This window comes from Pelodiscus sinensis, chromosome 3 (assembly GCF_049634645.1).
Source record: "Pelodiscus sinensis isolate JC-2024 chromosome 3, ASM4963464v1, whole genome shotgun sequence".
Classification (NCBI taxonomy): Eukaryota; Metazoa; Chordata; order Testudines; family Trionychidae; genus Pelodiscus; species Pelodiscus sinensis.
The window spans coordinates 172,090,731-172,110,746 of record NC_134713.1 but is presented as its reverse complement, the minus strand read 5'-3'; the positions used below and the strand labels follow the sequence as shown (position 1 = coordinate 172,110,746).

The following is a 20,016-nucleotide window of genomic DNA, read 5'->3' as shown; positions in this document are numbered from 1 at the left end:
AATAACTATCTCCCTGATTCTGCATTTGTGTGGCTCCAATTGCAGGATCTGATCCTATGTCTATTTACAGTGACAAAGACACTTCTCTTGCATTACAAATAAACTCAAGCCACCTATTAGGATCTAATTTGGAAAAGCCTTACTCTCCTCAGTCATCCATGCTTATAAGACTAGTCCAATTGTCTTCATCAGGACTGTTTGTGTGAGTATAGGTTAGATTTGTAAAAATAAATCCCAGTTTTTCAGGCTGAAAGAAATCCTTATTCTTGCTGATGAAGGAGCTAATGCTGACTTTTCTATTTTTAAAGACTGTTAAATAAAGAAAAATTTTTGATGCTCATCAAGAAGAATAGGGAATGTAGTGAAAAAATTTACTTATGCTTTTTTTTTCTTGGTGAGATCCTCTGGGAAAAGAAGCTAACTCGGTGGGTGAAAATAACTGATTTGGAATATCAATTACCTATGAAAGACATGCCCCAGACTCAGTGAACTGTCAGGAATTTTGTCACTACCACATGCACGCCTTTAGAAGTTAAATCTGAAGAGAGAAGCTGTTATTAAGAATCTTTCCCAGTACAACACACACTCTCATTCTCACTAAAACAACTCTTAATTAGTACTTCTTCTTTTTCTTCTTCCTCCTCCTCCTCCTCCTCTTCCTTTTTTTCAAACAGCACCAGGGAAAAATTGGAGTTAAGTTTAATGTTGGAACTGATGACATCTCTATCGAAGAGATCAACGCAATCATTAATGATGGAAAATACCATGTAGTACGTTTTACAAGAAGTGGTGGTAATGCCACATTACAGGTGGACAGCTGGCCTGTTATAGAACGTTACCCAGCAGGTAAGAAAATAAACCAACATTTGTGGAAGTGGGGATGAGGAAGTATTTGGAAACGTGATATGCTTTGTTTCTGTATTCATAAAATATCAGCTCCTTCAAGGTGTTCTAGTTATTAATTGAGTAGTCAAAGGGTAATGAACATCTTGCAGGTTATGATGATGGCATTTCCTATCTTTTGTCAAATTTATAAACCTTAATGAAAATGGAGAAATGTAGATGTCAAGGCACAAAAACAGCCAAGTTATTTTTTAAATTTGTTTTATTCTTACTGGATCATTGTATTTAGACATGGAAAAGGCTTTGACAAAAGAAATATGATAAGACAAAAATGTGACAGGAAAATTTGTACTGCAAAAGCAATGCTGTCTGGTCTTCTTCTAATAACATCAGGCTTTTATAGTACTTTGAAACTTACTAACTAAACAGAAGTATTATAACAGTCCTAGAAGGGGGGGACGGGACAACAATGCTTAGCTGAATACACAAATAATACATTTAAAGCACATTTAGTTAAATGCAATATATGGATTCAAACTTACAAAAGCTATACTCATGGGAATGGCCTCATTGACATCAGTAGGGCCACTCATTGGAAAAAAAGGCTTCTAAGATAAGGCCTGAATTTACTATAAGTAATCAAATACTGTGCCTTGAAGAAGAAAGTATACTATTAATATTGTTCATCTGTAAAGGCAACAGTCTTTTAGATATACATGTTACATATTTAAAAATCTGTTGGTCCATTAATTGTAATTTGTTAATCTGCATATTATCTGTTATCAATTTTTATAAGTGTTTGTATTAGTAAATCAAAGGCAGCAATCCAAAGATTTAAATGAAAGCTATCATGGTTTTTACATTTTCTAGTTAATCTTTGTAGCTACACAAAATGGTAAACTTTTTGTCCTCTTCTGAATAGATTTAAATTTTAAGTACAGAAGATATCAAACACATTCCTTGTGCTAAGAATGAACTTGTTATTCTTGAATCAGTTTTTTTCCTTTTGTATTTGAAATTATCCTCTCAGGTTTACATGTCAGGATTAGAAAATTCCATAAGTGAACTGTCCGTGCAAATCAGATCTATGACAAAGTTGATATTAAAACAAAAATGATGTAAAAAATCTTTACAAAAGGTAGGTCCATATAGATGTGAATGCCCAAGGTCTGTGTGCCAATGTCTTCAACAAACTAGCAAATCTTGGTATTCAATTTAAAATGAGAGATTAGTTGAATCTGACAGCACACTATGTTTGTTTTATATCTAACGTGTAAAACACCCCTTAAAGAAGCACAATAAAACATATGTCATGCAAAATTTAGAATAGTGATGCTATATTATGGAGAAAGATATGTTTTGTGTGTATGCATGCATATGATTTTTCCCAAAGCTTTTTTAGCATTAATAGGAGGTCAGCAGAGGCTGGAATAAAGGGAAATGGTGTGGGACTTTAATTTAATGAGAAGGGGAAACAGGGCATTTGGAGAGAACAAAAAGAAAGGGATGCTTGTGTAGATGATGCCTGAAGTATGGCATGATTTTCCTTTACACTGGTTGCAATCTTTTGAGTCTCTAAAATAGCCATCCATGACAATGCTGAGCAGCATCTGAGCCACGAAGGCACTGGTATGGAAATAGTTGACTTTAAAGCAATATCCCATGCCCTAAGGAAAGAAACAAACATTAACATACTGATAACTCCATTTTGCAGAAATGAAAACATGAAATAGAAGATCTGTACTACTGGCACTTTAATATACAGGATACTCTAATGCTCCCATTTCAAAATAGGGAAATGGCCATGCTGAAACAATATATCCATGCCCAAGACTTCAGTTACATTTTTTTTGTACTTTCAGTAAATTTAGAAAATAGCTTGATTTTTGGCCATTATTGTTGGTGCATTTCCCTAGTGACATATAAGGTTACCCGAGACTCACCTCTCTCTACTGGAGTACCCACAGTGGTGACTGCTAAAATGAGGAAACTTTCCCTTTTCATGAATAATCTTATCTATACTAATGGGTGGAGACAGGGTTTCTAGCTAATTTCTGTAAAACAGTAAAACACTATTTACAGCATTTATGTTTATATTTGCTGTCTCCAAGATAGCTAAGGATGAGTTGAATTAAATCCACTCTTTCAGTGATAGCTCAATCTCCTTGCTTGTTTCATTGCTTTACTCACAACCATTGTATTTCTTTAATCTTTCTTGATTTTTTTTATGGCTAGCATCATATTGCTCTTTTTCGGACAATATCATCTTCAAAAGTTTTCTTTTCTCCCTGTTCCAACATAATATCATCTTCCCAGACCTTTCTTTCTCTTTTCCTCATGTTATTTCATCTAATTTTGAGCTTATGCTATGCCTTTCCTCAGAATGGTGTAGTTTCTTCATACAATTTAAGGGGAATCAAACAAGCTCTGAACAATGTGGGTTCCTCCAATCACAGAATAGTTCAGAAGTGTACAACGTCGATTTGTCTCTAGCTATGTGAGTGGTGCCATTTAAGACATGAAACTAGCCCTTGTAAAATTAGTGTTTCTACAAATGAAGTCTTAAAGATGTCATATTTTGCAAGTTGGAAAACACTGTTGCATGTCCCTTTCAGAAGTACTGCTGTTGTTAATACTTAAAGGATTGGCATGGACGCTTAAGCATCCTGACTATCCAATGATCTAGCTCATATGTCAGATGTCTGGTGAGGGGACAAATGGTAATGGATTTCTGCATCATGGAGCATTAATTTCATTTCAGTGCCCAAAGTCTCTGCAATTTCAGTTTTCTGGGAGTTTTCTAGTTTTCTATTTAATCTATCTGTCACCAAAATATTAAATGACAATGTTACCTCCTTGTCTTGCTTCTGTGTTACTTAATTAAGAATACACCAGAGTAGCAGGTTAATTAAGTCATCTATTATTTTTAAATATACAGTGGACTTCTTTTTCTATAAAATATTTAGAAACATTGTTCTTTCTACAGCACATCACCTGATTTATTCTCCTTTTCTTACTTTATAAAAGAAAGATAATGTTCAGAGTAATAATGTTTTAGGCTAAAATAAATTAGGTGAAGATTTCCACAGGGAAGCTGAGCTTATAGACACCTTGGTTTTAATTTCATTGACTGTGTAATATCTTAGCTACATTTCATTTTGCCAGAATGCTGTTATTTCTCTTATTCTGCCTATTAGTAATTGTACAATATCATTCAGAATTTATAGATAATTAAACAGTATAGCTAACACTTCAAGCTACGCTACCATTCTCTAACTATACATTTCACAGAGATCAGAAAACATGCTTTCAAATAATCACATACATTCTTCCCAAAACACTCTGTGAAATAAATGTTACATTTAAAAAAATACATATTTATTCCTACGGCATGATATTTATGGAGAAGGGATGTGAACACACATGTAAACATATATATACATTTGAACTTTATTTCTTACAGGCCTAACAAAATAAAAGAAAATATTCGACCAATGGGTCAGATATAGCAGAACAAATTGTAGAAATAACAAAATCTATTGTAGAAGTGAGGTAACCCTTATTTTCCTGCTGAAGTATCTAGCAGCTAACTTATGCAGTGCCATAAGGCCTCTTTACTCATCTCCCAGCAAGTGAGATTTGGCACTAGGCCTGGCTTTTTTTTTTTTTTTTTAGTTAAGCATCCAAGCTATGACAAGGGGTACTTCAATCTGTGTTCTGAATTAAATCCACAGCTTCCCCCTTCCCAACTCTTACTAGAGGTATTGATTTTGCTCACTGATTCCCAGTCTTGTTGCTGGGACTTGGATGAGTTTGGGCCTTGCTAACGCATCTGTACTTCATTTAACTCCTGACATAGCAGTTGGCTAGAATGCTCCCTCTGATGTGATGCAGAGTAGATGTATTTATCATTCAAAAAATACCCAGACTTGCACTGCCTGATTGCATTCCATTCTTCTAAATTAAGTTCAGGGACCTATACATTATACCCCTAGGCTTGATGACTTACACCTCCCTTGTCCCTCCCTACTAAACTTTGCTACCTTTATTTGCTCCTTTTCTGGTTTGTGGTTTGCCCCCAGATGGTTTTTTGACCTTATTTAATGGGACTGAGAGAACCTCTGAGAATGCTGTCAGAGCTCCCTTTCTACCAGTTGACTAGCCCCTGTCCCCAGCGCCACATCATTCTCTCCCAAGTGAATTACATTTGAGAGACTGATCCTGGGCCTCTAAGAAAAAAGAGTCAAAGTCCCATAGACCCAAAGTCTCTGCAATAACCAGTACATGGGATATGGGTAAACTGGTATGTAGGTATGAAGCTGTTGTCCCAGTGGATGGATAGAGGGGCCTGGTACTGCAGGATATGTGATATACCAGCAGACCCTGGAATGGGCAAATTTGTATTCCCAGACAATAGTTCTGGATCTCTGATCCAGCTTGACCATCTTAGAAAAGCACAGCTGAAACAGAGTATGTGAAACACCCTTTGTCTAATACTTCTGGGTCTGACACCACTACAATCTCTCCCACATGGATAGTGGAAGAAAAGCTACCAAAAATATTCCTAGAAAGAGCAGTTTCCAGAGCACTTGAACAGGCCTGGGCAGTGACTGTGTGATCTAGGAGCCAGCATACCCAAAGATCACCTGTATGAGTTAGATAAACCAGCTATACTGACATAAGATGAAATCTCAATTTGGTATTGTGTGGTGGGCCGTAGTGGGCTAATGCAACTGAGAACTGAAGCATGTGATCTGGCTTCACCCTGCTGTATCCATGAAGGCTAAGAATTCTGATAATCTGTTGTTGTCCTAAGACATCTATCAAGATGTTAGAGATTATTAATCTTTCTGCAAAATCCAGAGCAATTAGGAGCCAGAAATGGAATCCTATATATCTCATGTACATGTTAAATCTCAGGGGGTATGTCTACACTACCCTCCTAGTTCGAACTAGGAGGGTAATGTAGGCATACCGCACTTGCAAGTATAGCCCGGGATTTGAATTTCCCGGGTTTCATTTGCATAAGCCGGGCGCCGCCATTTTTAAATCCCGGCTCGTTCGAACCCCGTGCCGCGCGGCTACACGCGGCATGGACTAAGTAGTTCGGACTAGGAAGCCGCGTGGCACGGGGTTCGAACGAGCCGGGATTTAAAAATGGCGGCGCCCGGCTTATGCAAATGAAGCCTGGGAAATTCAAATCCCGGGCTTCACTTGCAAGTGCGGTATGCCTACATTACCCTCCTAGTTCGAACTAGGAGGGAAGTATAGACATACCCAGCTGAAAATGAGATAGGGCATTAGCAATCTGATATTTACTCCTGATATTTATCATAGCACACAAACATGCACAAACTTCATAACTTTTAGGAGATTTTATGGCCAGGCTGTAAACATAGGCCACCAATTGACTGTCAAGCCTGTAGGATCTGTTTGTCTATATATCTCTTCCTCCAGTTCATAACTTCATTAGCATTAGACAAATAAAGTCCCAAATGGGTGATATCTTATAGTAGTCCCCAAGCAGTCCATGCAGTGGCCCAATACTCAACACACTACTGTCTTTGGAAATATATTCCCAATCCTAAATCCCACCACCACATTTAAATAGACTTGAAAGTCTGTTGTTAAGATCCAGTCTGATTGCTAGGGAAGATCATTCATCTCTTTCAGATCCATTCCCAATTTTGCAATTCATCCTTCATTTCCCTTGATGGTCTAGTGAGAGGGAAATATATTTTGCCATCTGTTATGATTGCTTCTACACAGGCTCAGAACATCCAACATGGGATAATGACATGAAATCTAGATGCCTACTTAAAGGTTGCAGCTGTTCCAGGATAATCTTGCAAACGCAAGAGCTATTTCCATCAGCCCATGGATATTCAGGACATTCTATATGTTAAGACAGTCAGCAAAGGTTTGTTAGCGTGTCCAATTTGATCCCAGGTGAGATGCAAGGGAGGTCCTTCTGTTTTTTGTTTTGTTTTGTTTTTTGGCTACACGTAGCTTACCTTTTCTCTCCACATTTTCCTTTCCCTCTGAGGGAGTTTCCCCGTGTGTCTGGGAGAATATATCCACCTCATTTTCTACTTTTCCTCTCCTTGGCTGCTTTAAGACAGTAGTGATCCAAAGGCTTTAACATTTCCAGAGATGATAGACTATATGATTAATCAAACCCAGTGGTGGACACAGTGGTGCTGAAAAACCAGCTGGTTCTTGCTGGCTTAACTCACAAACTTAGAGGGGTACTTCACATTGTTTGTGGGGAGCAAAGCCCCAGAAAAAGCATAATCCAAAGGGAAATGGCCACTGAACTGCATAAGGCCTCAGTTGAAAGACCTTCCTGCCCATTTCTCAAATTGTAGCCACTTTAAAGTAGGAGTAATTCCCCCAGAGATGGAACATCCACCGACTGTGTGCTCTTTGTCAGTCAGGTTCTGAAAACCAATGGGGCCTAGCGTGCTGGAACAATTTTTTATAGTGGGGGTGCTGAGAGCTATTCAACCAAAATGTAAACCCTGCATATAATGGAGCCACTTCAAGCCAAAGGGTGCTGCAGCACACACACACAGCATCCTATGAATGGATGCTGCTCATGAAAGCAGACTTGTTTGTTATACTCAAGTCCTTCCCAGGGAATTACCATTATGCAGAGAGGACAGGACACATGACCTTCCAAAAACCCTCCATTTAGGGAAACAGAAGGTAAAATGCAAGGTAAGAGGAAAATATTTGTGTGCAAAAGGGAGTGTCCTCTCTCTGCTTGGATCTAGGAGGCATATGATCCAGGGACCTGGTGGTGAGAAGAGCGAAAGAAAGATATCAGTGCATCTGTAGTTCTTTAGTTTACCTAATAGAGGTTAATCCTGCAATACTTGGGAGGCAAAACTCATCAACATGCTGTAATGCATTTCACACGTTCAAGAAGTTAGCTTTCCTGGGATTCTATTCATCTTGCTTCTATGCCACAGGTAACTCCCATTACTGCTAAATCTGTTGTATATTGATAGAAGATAATAGGGGATAAGGGAGAACCAGTTAACATAATTTATTTGTACTTTCACAAAGCCTTTGTAAAAGTGTATCACAAGAAGCTCTGCATGCAGAAAGTAATGTGCCACAGGGTTGTTTTTTTCATGTAACAGAAACTGGCTAAGAGACTGAAAGCAAAAGGCCAGATTTTCAGCTGGTTTAAATCATTAGTGTAAATCCATTCACTGCAATGGAGCTTTTCTGATGTATACCATAAGCAATATATTTATCATTAACATTGGAAAGGGAAGGAAAAGAGAAATGGCAATAGTTGTAGATAGGACAAGTCTAGGTTAGTCTACGATGGAGAAGACACCACAGATACCTGATAAAGGTAGGTGAATGTATATCACATGAGCAAGTGGAAATCATGGGGTTGATGCACAGCAGGGTAATTCTCATAGGTGGGATAATTACTAATGCTGTTATCTAAATTAACTATAATGACAAAGACCAAAGTGAAAACCTCGACTCAGTATACAGTAATGGTAAAAAAAAACCCAAAAACCCCATGCACACAGCTCAAAAAACCATGATCTTAAAATGAATAAGAAATGGGATAGAAAATAACATGGAAAATATTATAAAAGTATTATATAAGTAAGTGTCACATTCTCACCTAGAATATTGTGTTCAGTTCTTGTGCCCTAGCTCAAAAAATTATAGCAGAAGTATAAGGGATTAAGAAGTGGATGACAATACTTATTAAAGAAATGGAGAAACTTCCCTATGAGGAATGACTGAAACTACTGGAACCACTTAGTTTAGCAAGGAAGTGGGGACAAAAGGAATATCATACAGGTAAATAATAGAATAAACGATATACAGAAAGAAAATTGATATTCCTTGTTAGATGTTCTCATAATACACAAAGAGGAGAACATTTTTAGGAACTGAAACATAGAGAAAAGGAAATAATGTTTACAATCAGTAATTAACCCATGGTACTCACTGCTACAAAATATCAAGAATCTCGTCAGATTCAAGAAGCCAAGAGATTAAAAGAATTCAGAAAAGATTCATCTCAGAGACATTCCTACAATTACAATAAACCAACAACTAACTAATAAGAGTTAAGGATGAAATTTCCTTGAAGGCCATGTAATTCCACAATTGTCAATTACCCGTTTCTTGAATTGTATTGACCACTGCTTGGTCATATAGGACAATTCCTGTTTTCTGATGTGAGAGTAGGCCACTTTCTCAATATCATTTCATAGATTGTGTAAAAGATCAGTGGTAATAAAAATAACAGCACACTTTTCCCTCATAATTTGTTAGGAACTGATATAAAGTCAACTGGCAGGGGGAAGCTTTAAAATGTCCTATCCCTCATCATTTTTATTTAAAGAAGCTATACTCCAAATAAGAGTATGCAATAAATCTCTTCTTTAAAAATGGCTTCAATAAATTTCCCCAAATCGGATTTTTAATTTGACAGAGTACTATGATTTTCTGACAGATAATGCTTTATAATGTTTCTCTGAGTCTGCAGACACATTGTTCTTTTTTATTTATTTTTCATTGTAAATTTCCTGGTAAATTCAAAGATTCATTCTTTCTTAGACTTGATAGAATTTTTAAATAAATTTAGATTTTGGGAAAATATGTGGTTTGGTTGTCATTACTTTATTATGGAAGCTATAATATCTTTCAGTTAAATATAGTAAAATGACACAAGGGAAACATTTTAAGAAGATCATTGTCTGTTAATGATTTCCTTATGTCAGACTGCAAAGTCTGAAATATCAGACTTATGGGGAGAACCTTTTTCTCAGCAGTAATCTGTTTAACGTTCTTTCCATCACAAATTCCATCATCAGTTAATGATTTACAAAACCAAGTAGGGTATGTTAAAATTGTTTAACCAAATCTGGAGGAGTTTCATAAATGAAAAGAATATTTAGATTCACATACACATATATATTTGGGAGAGTTATTTTTTCCCAATCTGAGGCCCATAGGCATCGGGGCAAAATTATAGACTAATTCCATTCCCCTGCATTTTTTTTTCAGGAAATAGTGCTCTTTTCCTCCATCCTGAGCTACACAAATTGCGTATCTTATTTCAATCCTATTTCAAAATAGCTTATTTTCTAATTTGGCGCTGTCAAATAACCCGCTATTCTGACATGTCTCTTTCTCCTTATGCAATGAAATTTGAAATAATGGGCTTGCTGTGAAGATGTGGGATATATTTTCTGGGATACTTCGGTATCCCAAAATGGCATTGCAGTGAAGGCATAACCTCTAAGCGTCATGTGCCCCTTGCAGGGTAGGGGCAGTAAGTGAAAGACTTTATGTGGCCTGGGGGGAGGAGCATGTGAATGAAGTCTCCTCCCACTACCAGGGGCGTATGTGCCTAGAGGGGACCACCAGTTGTTCAGAACAGCTGGCAGCTCTCTTTGGGGGGAGAAGAGCAAAGACTTCAAGTGCTCCCCCAGCTCCAGAACTATCAGGGTCTGTGGGTGGGGGAGCATGAAAGTATTCTGGCCCTGCTATTTCCACCCAAGGCTCTGACCCTTCTGGGGCAACGCAGAACCAATTCAAAAAAAATTTTAAGTGCCCTCCCCTTCTAAAATTATTGCCCAACTCTGCAATAGAGTATGAAAGAGAGAAGTATGATAGGTGTACTTGCTATCCAAAATTACATGTCACTTTTGTGATGCAGCTAATTTCCGTTAATTCCTGGAGCAACCCTCAAATGCTGTCCTGAGTCCTCATAGAATCATAAGGTTGGAAGAGATCTCAGGAGGTCATCAAGTCCAACCCCTGAGTAAAAGCTGGACCATCCCAACTAAATCATCCCAGCCAGGGCTTTTTCAAGCCAGGATTTAACAACCTTTAGGGATGGGGATTCTACCACTTCTCTAAGTACAGTAAAACTCCAGTTGTCCAGCATCCAGTGGTTCGGCACTCCTGCTAGTCTGGCACCACCTGGAACCCGGAAGTGCTCCAGGCAGCCGTACAATTGGAGCTGCTCTGCCCCGGGCTTCCCCGAGTCAGCCGCTGGTCAGTTTCAGCAGCGGCTGACTTGAGGAAGCCTGGGGCAGAGCAGCTAGGGTGCTGCTGGGTTGGTCCCGTAGCGTCGCCCCTCAGCGCTGCGGGACCAACCCGGCAGCACCCCAGCTGCTCTGCCCCAGACTTCCCCAAGTCAGCTGCTGCTGAAACTGACCAGTGGCTGACTCGGGGAAGCCCAGGGCAGAGCAGCTGGGGTGCTACTGGGTTGGTCCTGCAGCACCGCCCCCCCATTCTCCCCACCCCACCCCAGACTCCTCATAGCCCCCCCCTTCTGATAGTCTGGTATATCTGATAATTATTCCCTAAAGGTGCCGGATATCTGATCATCCTAAAGGTGTCGGATTATCGGAAGTTTACTGTAATCTGTTCCAGGGCTTCACTACCCTACTAGTGAAACAGTTTTTTCTAATATCCAGCCTAGACCTCCCCCACTGCAACTTGAGTCAATTGCTCCTTCTGACATCTGTCACCGTTGAGAACACCTTCTCTCCATCCTCTTTGCGTCCCCCTTCAAATAGTTGAAAGCTTCTATCAAATCCCCTCTCACTCTTCTCATAAGTTTGCAGATGATACCAAACTGGGTGGGGTTGCGACTTTGGAGGATAGGGACATAATTCAAAATGACCTTAGCAAGTTAGAGAAATGGTCAGAGGTAAACAGGATGAGGTTTAATAAAGAGAAATGCAAAGTGCTCCACTTAGGAAGGAACAATCAGTTCCATACATACAAGATGGGAAGCGACTGTCTAGGAAGGAGCATGGCGGAAAGGAATCTAGGGCTCATAGTGGACCACAAGTTGAATATGAGCCAACAGTGTGATGCTATTGCAAAAAAAGCAAATATGATTCTAGGTTGTATCAACAGGTGTGTTGTAATCAAAACTCGTGAAGTCATTCTGCCGCTCTACTCTGCACTAGTTAGGCCTCAGCTGGAGTACTGTGTCCAGTTCTGGGCGCCACATTTCAAGAAAGATGTGGAGAAATTGGAAAGGGTACAGAGAAGAGCGACAAGAATGATTAAAAGTTTAGAGAACATGACCTATGAAGCCAGGCTTCATGAACTGGGCTTGTTTAGTTTGGAAAAAAGAAGATTAAGGGGGGACATGATAGCGGTTTTCAAATATCTAAAAGGGTGTCACAAGGAGGAAGGCGAAAATTTGTTCCTCTTGGTTTCTGAGGACAGGACAAGGAGTAATGGGCTTAAAGTGCAGCAGGGGAGGTTTAGATTGGACATTAGGAAAAAATTCCTAACTGTCAGGGTGGTCAAATATTGGAATAAATTGCCAAGGGAGGTGGTGGAATCTCCCTCTCTGGAGATATTTAAGAACAGGTTAGATAGACATCTGTCAGGGATGGTGTAGACGGAGCTTGATCCTGCCTTGAGGGCGGGGGGCTGGACTCGATGACCTCTCGAGGTCCCTTCCAGTCCTATTATTCTATGATTCTCTTCTCTAGGCTAAATAAAACCAGATCCATCAACCTCTCTTCATAAGTCATGTATTACAGCCCCCTAATAATTTTTATTGCTCTACTCTGGACTCTGTCAAATGCATCCACATCCTTTCTGCAACGGGGGCCCAAAATTGGGCACGATGCTCCAGATGTAGCCTCACCAGTGTGGAATAAAGGTGAATAATCACTTCCCTTGATCTGCTGGCAATACTTCTTCTAATGCACCCCCAATATGTCATTAGTCTTCTTAGCTACAAGGGCATGCTGTTGACTCATATCCACCTTCTCAATCACTGTAATCCCTGGGTTCTTTTGTGCTGAACCGCTTGTTAGCCAGTCAGTTCCCAGCCTGTAGCAGTGCTTGAGATTCTTCAGTACCAAGTGCAGGACTCTGTAGTTATCCTTGTTGAATCTCATCAGATATCTTTTTTGCACAGCCCTCCAGTTTGTCTAGGTCACTCTAGACCCTATTCCTACTCTCCAGTGTATTTACCTCTCCCCTAGGCATGTTTGGTGGTGAGCCCCATCCTAAGTCTGAACTTTTGTTTAAAAAGTTCATGGTCATTCGTGTTTTCCCTGGGCATTTCAGCTGCCACTTCTGTTGGGGGTCCACTGAGTTGTCATCTCAGCTCCACCATGTACTGGTTTTGGGGGATGTGTACCCAATAAAGGCTCTTTCAAAACTTTCTAAGAATGCTTCTGCATCATCTCCTACCCAGTCCATTGGATATTTCCTGGACTGGGGAACATTAGTTGGAGCAAAGTGGTTAGTTGGTGAACTTGGAGTGCCCAGCTTCCTAGTTTTACAATCCCTTCCTGGTTCAGTCCACTTTCACATCCCAAATTCTATGGAGGCATGGTAGTCCTGCCTAAGTATAAATCATTCTCTGTCTCCCAACTCCTGGCTTAAATTCACCCAAAGAGCAAAGGGCAGCAGGTATATATTTACAATTTAAACTTCAGCACTGTATCCCCTTGGTTCTTCTGGCTCCCTGCTAACAATACCCTTAGCTACCTGAGTTTAACCCTTTAGTCACTGAGTGCTTAGCCAGCACTCTTCCTATCCACCACAGCCTTCTTGGCTACAAGGGCACACAGTTGACTCATATCCAGCTTCTCATCCACTGTAATCCCCAGGTCCTGTTCTGCAGAACTGCTGCTTAGCCAGTCGGTCCCCAGCCTGTAGCAGGGTTCAGGATTCTTTCATCCCAAGTTCAGGACTCTGCACTTGTCCTTGTTGAACCTCATCAGATTTCTATTGGCCCAATCCTCCCATTTGTCCAGGTTACTCTGGACCCTATCCCTACCCTCCAGTATATCTACCTCTCCCCCTAGCTTAGTGTCATCCTCAAACTTGCTGTAGGTACAATCCATCCCCTCATCCAGGTCAACAATTAAGGCATTGAACAAAACTGGCCCCAGCACTGACCTTTGGGGCATTCTGCTTGATACAGACTGCCAACCAGACATTGAGCTGTTAATCACTACCCATGTGGCCTGACGATCTAGCCAGCTTTCTATCCACTTTACAGTCCATTTATTCAATCCGTACTTCTTTAACTTGCTGGCAAGTATACTGTGGGAGACCATATCAAAAGGTTTGCTAAAGTCAAGGTATATCACATCTTCCACCTTCCCCATACTCACAGAGCCAGTTGCTTCATCATGGAAGGCAATCAGGTTGGCCAGACATGACTTTCCCTTGGTGAATTCATGTTGATTATTCCTGATCACTTCCTTCTCTTCCATGTACTTCAAAATTGATTCCTTGAGGATCTCCTCCATGATTTTTTCAGGGGACTGAGTTGAGACTGACCAGTCTGTAGTTCCCCAGATTCTCCTTCTTCCCTTTTTAAAAGATGGGAACTACATTTGCCTTTTTCCAATTGTCTGAGATTTCCTCTGATTGCCATGAGTTTTCAAAGATAATGGCCAAAGGCTCTGCAATCACATCAGCCAACTTCCTTAGCACCCTCCAGTGCCTTAGATCTGGCCCCAATGATCTGTGTATGTGCAGATTTTCTGAATAGTTCTTAGCCTGTTCTTTCTCCACTGAGGACTGCCCACCTTCTCTCCAGACTGTGTTGCCTAGTGCTTTTGGGAGCTAACCTTCTCTGTGAAGGCAAAGGCAAAAAAAAAAAAAAAAACCATTGAGTACTTCAGCTTTTATGTCATCATCTGTCACTAGGTTTCTTCCCCATTCATTAACGGTCCCATACCTTCCTTGACTACCTTCTTATTGCTATCATGCCTGTAGAAATCTTTCTTGTTACCTTTCACATCCCTTGCTAGCTGCAATTCCAATTGTGCTGTTACCTTCCTGATTACACCCCTATATGCTCAAACAATGTGTTTATACTCTTCCCTCGTGTTCTGTCCAAGTTTCCACTTCTTGTAAGCTTTATTTATGTGTTTAAATTCTCCAAGGATTTCACTGTTAAGCCATACTGGTTGTGTGTCATATTTTCTTACTGCACGTTGGGATGGTGTGTTCCTGCACCTTCAATAAGGCTTCTTTAAAATACAGTTAGCTCTCCTGGATTCCTTTTCCCTTCATATTAGTGTCCCAGGGGATTTTGCCCATCAGTTCCCGGAGGGAGTCAAACTCTGATTTTTGCTGAAGTCTAGGAGCTGTAGTTAGCTGCTCTCCTTTTTTTCTTTGGACAGGATTCTGAACTTGACCATTTCATGATCACTGCTTGCCACCCACATCTACTTCTCCTACCAATTCCTCCCTACCAATTTTTCTACCAATTCCTCCTCAATTGGTTATCTAAAATATGAACCACAACATTAATTTATATAATAACATTGCATTAGAGTTGTTCCCCCATACCTGAGGTATTCTTATTTTTGTCACATTTGTACAGGAGTCCCTGGTTATATTTTACTGATGGTGTTAAGTGCGACATCAGAATGGTACCTCATGTCTTCAGGCCAAGAACTACTAATAAGTTAAGTATTTCAAAACCAGACACTGTAATTCATATCAGAATAGGCAACATGCCACCCTGATTTGTCCCAGATAAAATTTCAAGAGACCTAAGATAAGTTTAATCATGCTCCATGAAGATACTCTTCTCTCATTTGTGCATGCACATGCACAAGCAGCTTCATCATCTCTTTTGTACCACCGCTCTTGACTTTTTTCTTCACATTATATCTAGCTCTTTCCATTGCAGCATATTTAGCCTTGGCACATTCTTAAGCCTTGCCAGTTAAGCAAGAAAAACATATTAAAGAAAGGAGGCCTCCTGTACTTTTAGATCTCTGTGTTTTCAAAATGGCAACTCCATTGTCACCAATTCTGCAGCATTATTTAATGATATCATACAATTTAAAAAATACTGTGAGCCTGTTCCTTCTTTTTGATCTTTCCAGAATTAGATTACCTTGATTCAAGGTAATATATAGTAGCCATTCTGAACTAGAGGGTCATTTTGTAGCATATCCAACCCCCCCACCTCCCAAAACAGATGACTTCAGTAATTTGTCTAATCGAATGTTCTTATGAGCTTAGCAATAATTAGATTCTGGATAATGCCCAATCTCCAATAAAGTTTGAGCAGAGGTTTAACAAAATTCTGTGTACCAAAAGCACAATTACTACTATTTCTTTATAATCATTGGACCTGTTTCTGGTCTCTCACTCATATAAATTGCAGCAACTTAGTTAAAGACAGTGTAATTGCACAAATAAATTGTTTCAGATAAGTTGGTGTAATTGAAATTTGAATCAGACCAATAAATTTTGTCTTTAGTTCTGCATTAAGTTTAGTAGACACTAAAAAGTTGAATATGAAACATAAAAATGTCAGAACTAAGTATACATAAGGGCAAGTTTGATTTTCCCTAAATACAAATCCAAGTAATTATTGACTACTGGATTTATAACTTCAGTCTTGTATCTACTTAAACGCGATAAGTTGAATTCCAGAAAAATAAATATGCTCTGTTCTGAAGGATACACAGTGCCAAAGATTTCATGTAATGATAGCTGAGCATTGCATGGAATCTATTAAAATATCACACCATAAGACATAATATTACCTTAACAGCTCTTTTCATCTCCAAGTACTTTTCAGCTAAGAATCACAGCCTATATCACACAAGCTCCCACTGAAGTTGTGTGTCTCAAAGAGAATATTAATTATGCAAAAATCAGAAAATGACAAGGTGTAGGTACCAAAACCAATTTGAAAAGAAAGTAAGTAGGTCCAATTTGCACCTCCAAATCCCCTGAAATAATATTCATTTTAAATTAAGGCCTGTAGTTATCACCTCTCACATTTATAATCCCAAAGTAGATGGATGTTTCTTCCAAAATATTAAGCAGTGAAATAGTGAAATTATCCTCAGTAGACTTAAGTCAACATCTTGTTGAGATGAAGAGCCTTAGATGCAAGCACCAACTCCAAAGGATCCTCGCCAAAGAGAATTCTTCAGACCTCCTACCTTTGTTACCTCTTATCACTCTCTTGCAGAATGACCATTAGTTTTCTATACACAAAACAAAATGGAATGGCCGCCTGATTTTATCAGTAATGGGTAACTAATATTTTGCTTTATTGATAGAAGCAACCAGTCTTCAGCAGTTTTTTAAATCTTAAATTGATACAGTTCAGTCATTGCCCTGAACATTCATTTCTAAGTACTGGCAAAAAGTCCATGTTTGGTATTATACAAGGGAATAGCAGCATCTGTGTTTATGCATTAATAACAATGAGAATCATCATATAACTCCCAATTTACCAAGTTGAAACTGTGCCAATTCATTATTGATTTCAAGACAATAATTTCACTTGAAGTTCTGAGTGTGGATCAATGATAGGATATGGCCTTTCCTACATATGTGTATTAAATCAACAACATAATTAATATTTTATTACTAAAGAATTTTACACCTTTTTAACTGTTACAGTATTTCTGGTTGGAGCTTGATGTTTATTTAATACTTTATCATAGTTAGCACCAAGCCTTTAGAAAATAAATATACTTAATACTTAAATAGCATAATGCACTGTATCTTAATTATGCATTAGTGCTTCTTGCTAATAAGGATACTTGAATTTATAAAACAAGGAGGATAGTTAATTTCTTTAACATACTGAGTTTCAATATATTCTTAGAAAGGTCAAGTAGTTTCCAGAGAGAGAGTGGGTTTGTAAATTGTGTCAACAGAACCATTTTCTTTCACAGATTATTCAGTTTCCTGTTTAATGTTTATAAGTATTTTAAAGAAGGAGCAGTCTCCTTTAAAAAAAAAACCACATGAATTTGCAACCAGATTTTATAAAAGAAGAGGAAAAATTAAAAGTATTGGTGATTGCCTATTGCTTAAATGTTTCCTTGCAGATTCACTGGGACTTAAAATGGTTCAATAGAGACTTCTATTTACTTCATTATTTCATCACAGATTCACTCTGAAAATCAAGCCACAGATTTAAGTACCCACGTAGATTCAAGTACCTAACTTTAGGCTACATACCTTTGCAATTTAGATTTACTTCTTTTAATACAGAATAGTCCCTCACAAGGGAAAGGATTGTGGGTGAGAGGCTCAGGAATAAGAACCTGTGAACCTTGGCTCTTCTGCAGGAGGTCAGAGCCATCTGCATGTAAAACTTGACTTTGGGCTTTTCTGCCTTTGCCTCTGGCTCCCAGACAGTACAGGATCAACTTGTGCTCCTCCTGCCCTCTGGAACTACCAGAGGAGGGATGCACAGCCTGGAGAAGATTTGTTTAGGCTCTGATTCAGCAGAGCACATGAACATGTGTTTAATATCATTAAACCTGTGAGTAATTCTGTTAAACTCAAGGGGCTCGTCTACACTGGCCCCTTTTCCGGAAGGGGCATGTTAATTTCAGCTATCGTAGTAGGGAAATCCGCGGGGGATTTAAATATCCCCCGCGGCATTTAAATAAAAATGTCCGCCGCTTTTTTCCGGCTTTTAGAAAAGCCGGAAAAAGAGTGTCTACACTGGCCCCGATCCTCCGGAAAAAGCACCCTTTTCCGGAGACTCTTATTCCTACTTCAAAGTATATATGTCTACTTCAAAGTAGGAATACGAGCCTCCGGAAAAGGGCGCTTTTTCCGGAGGATCGGGGCCAGTGTAGACGCTCTTTTCCGGCTTTTCTAAAAGCCGGAAAAAAGCGGCGGACATTTTTATTTAAATGCCGCGGGGGATATTTAAATCCCCCGCGGATTTCCCTACTACGATAGCTGAAATTAACATGCCCCTTCCGGAAAAGGGGCCAGTGTATATGTAGCCAAGAGGACTAATTTTATGCTTAATCCTGCGTGATTTAGGTCCTGAATCTCTATATCAGAAGGCTCCCTGTCCTTTTTTTCCCTCCTCTGACCCATTCCTTCCCACTCCTCATGTACAGATGTACTCCTGTCCTCATGTACAGATGTACTCCTGTCTATCCCATTTGCAGAGAGAGAAGAACGGAAGGTCTAATCTGCATGCAGTTTTCAGGAAGGTGATGACTGTTATTTTTCATTTTCCCCTTAAAAATAATTCCTCTGGGTATGCAGGTTAGAAAATATTATGGGTGGACTTGGTAGAATTATATGTTTGATAGATAATATTGATTTTTTAAAGCATTTTTTCTATTTTTAGCTACAGGCAGTCCCCGGGTTACGTACAAGATAGGGACTGTAGGTTTGTTCTTAAGTTGAATCTGTATGTAAGTCGGAACTGGCGTCCAGATTCAGCCGCTGCTGAAACTGATCAGTTTCAACAGTGGCTGAATCTGGACGCCAGTTCTGACTTACATACAGATTCAACTTAAGAACCCCAGGCATCCCCAAGTCAGCTGCTGCTGAAACTGATCAGCGGCTGATTCCAGGAAGCCCGGGGCAGGGGCTTCCTGTAGTCAGCCACTGGTCATTTTCAGCAGCTGCTGACTAGGGGACACCTGGGGCAGAGCAGCTGGGGTGCTGCTGGGTTGGTCCAGTGGCACCCAGAGCGGCGCTACGGGACCAACCGGCAGCGCCCCAGCTGCTGTACCACAGGCGTCCGGAGCAAAGCCGCAGAGCACGGGGGCAGCGGGACAGCCCAGACGCGCCGTGGCTATCCTGCTGCCCTCGGGCTCCGTGGCTTTGCTCTGCTTTGCTCCCCGTCCCCCTGGTCTGTAGACCAGGGGGACGGGGAGCAAAGCGGCGGAACACGCGGGCAGCGGGACAGCCCAGACGCGCCGTGGCTATCCTGCTGCCCTCGGGCTCCGTGGCTTTGCTCTGCTTTGCTCCCCGTCCCCCTGGTCTGCAGACCAGGGGGACGGGGAGCAAAGTGGCGGAACACACGGGCAGCGGGACAGCCCAGACGCGCCGTGGCTATCCTGCTGCCCTCGGGCTCCGTGGCTTTGCTCTGCTTTGCTCCCCATCCCCCAGGTCTGCAGACCAGGGGGAGGGGGAGCAAAGCGGCGGAACACGCGGGCAGCGGGACAGCCCAGACGCGCCGTGGCTATCCTGCTGCCCTCGGGCTCCGTGGCTTTGCTCTGCTTTGCTCCCCGTCCCCCAGGTCTGCAGACCAGGGGGACGGGGAGCAAAGCGGCGGAACACGCGGGCAGCGGGACAGCCCAGACGCGTCGTGGCTATCCTGCTGCCCTCGGGCTCCGCGGCTTTGCTCTGCTCTGCTCCCCGTCCCCCAGGTCTGCAGAC

At 40.6% G+C, this 20,016-nt stretch overlaps 1 protein-coding gene across 18 annotated transcripts in view; it reads left to right on the top strand.

The window, feature by feature from the left end:
* The window catches only part of NRXN1 (neurexin 1), a 1,137,502-nt gene that overhangs the window by 968,107 nt on the left and 149,379 nt on the right, over positions 1-20,016 (top strand). For all 18 annotated transcript variants that reach the window (XM_075925469.1, XM_075925468.1, XM_075925459.1 and 15 more), the window contains one exon: positions 675-846. In XM_075925469.1, coding sequence (XP_075781584.1) covers positions 675-846 — 172 coding nt within the window. The remainder of the gene's footprint in view (positions 1-674; positions 847-20,016) is intronic.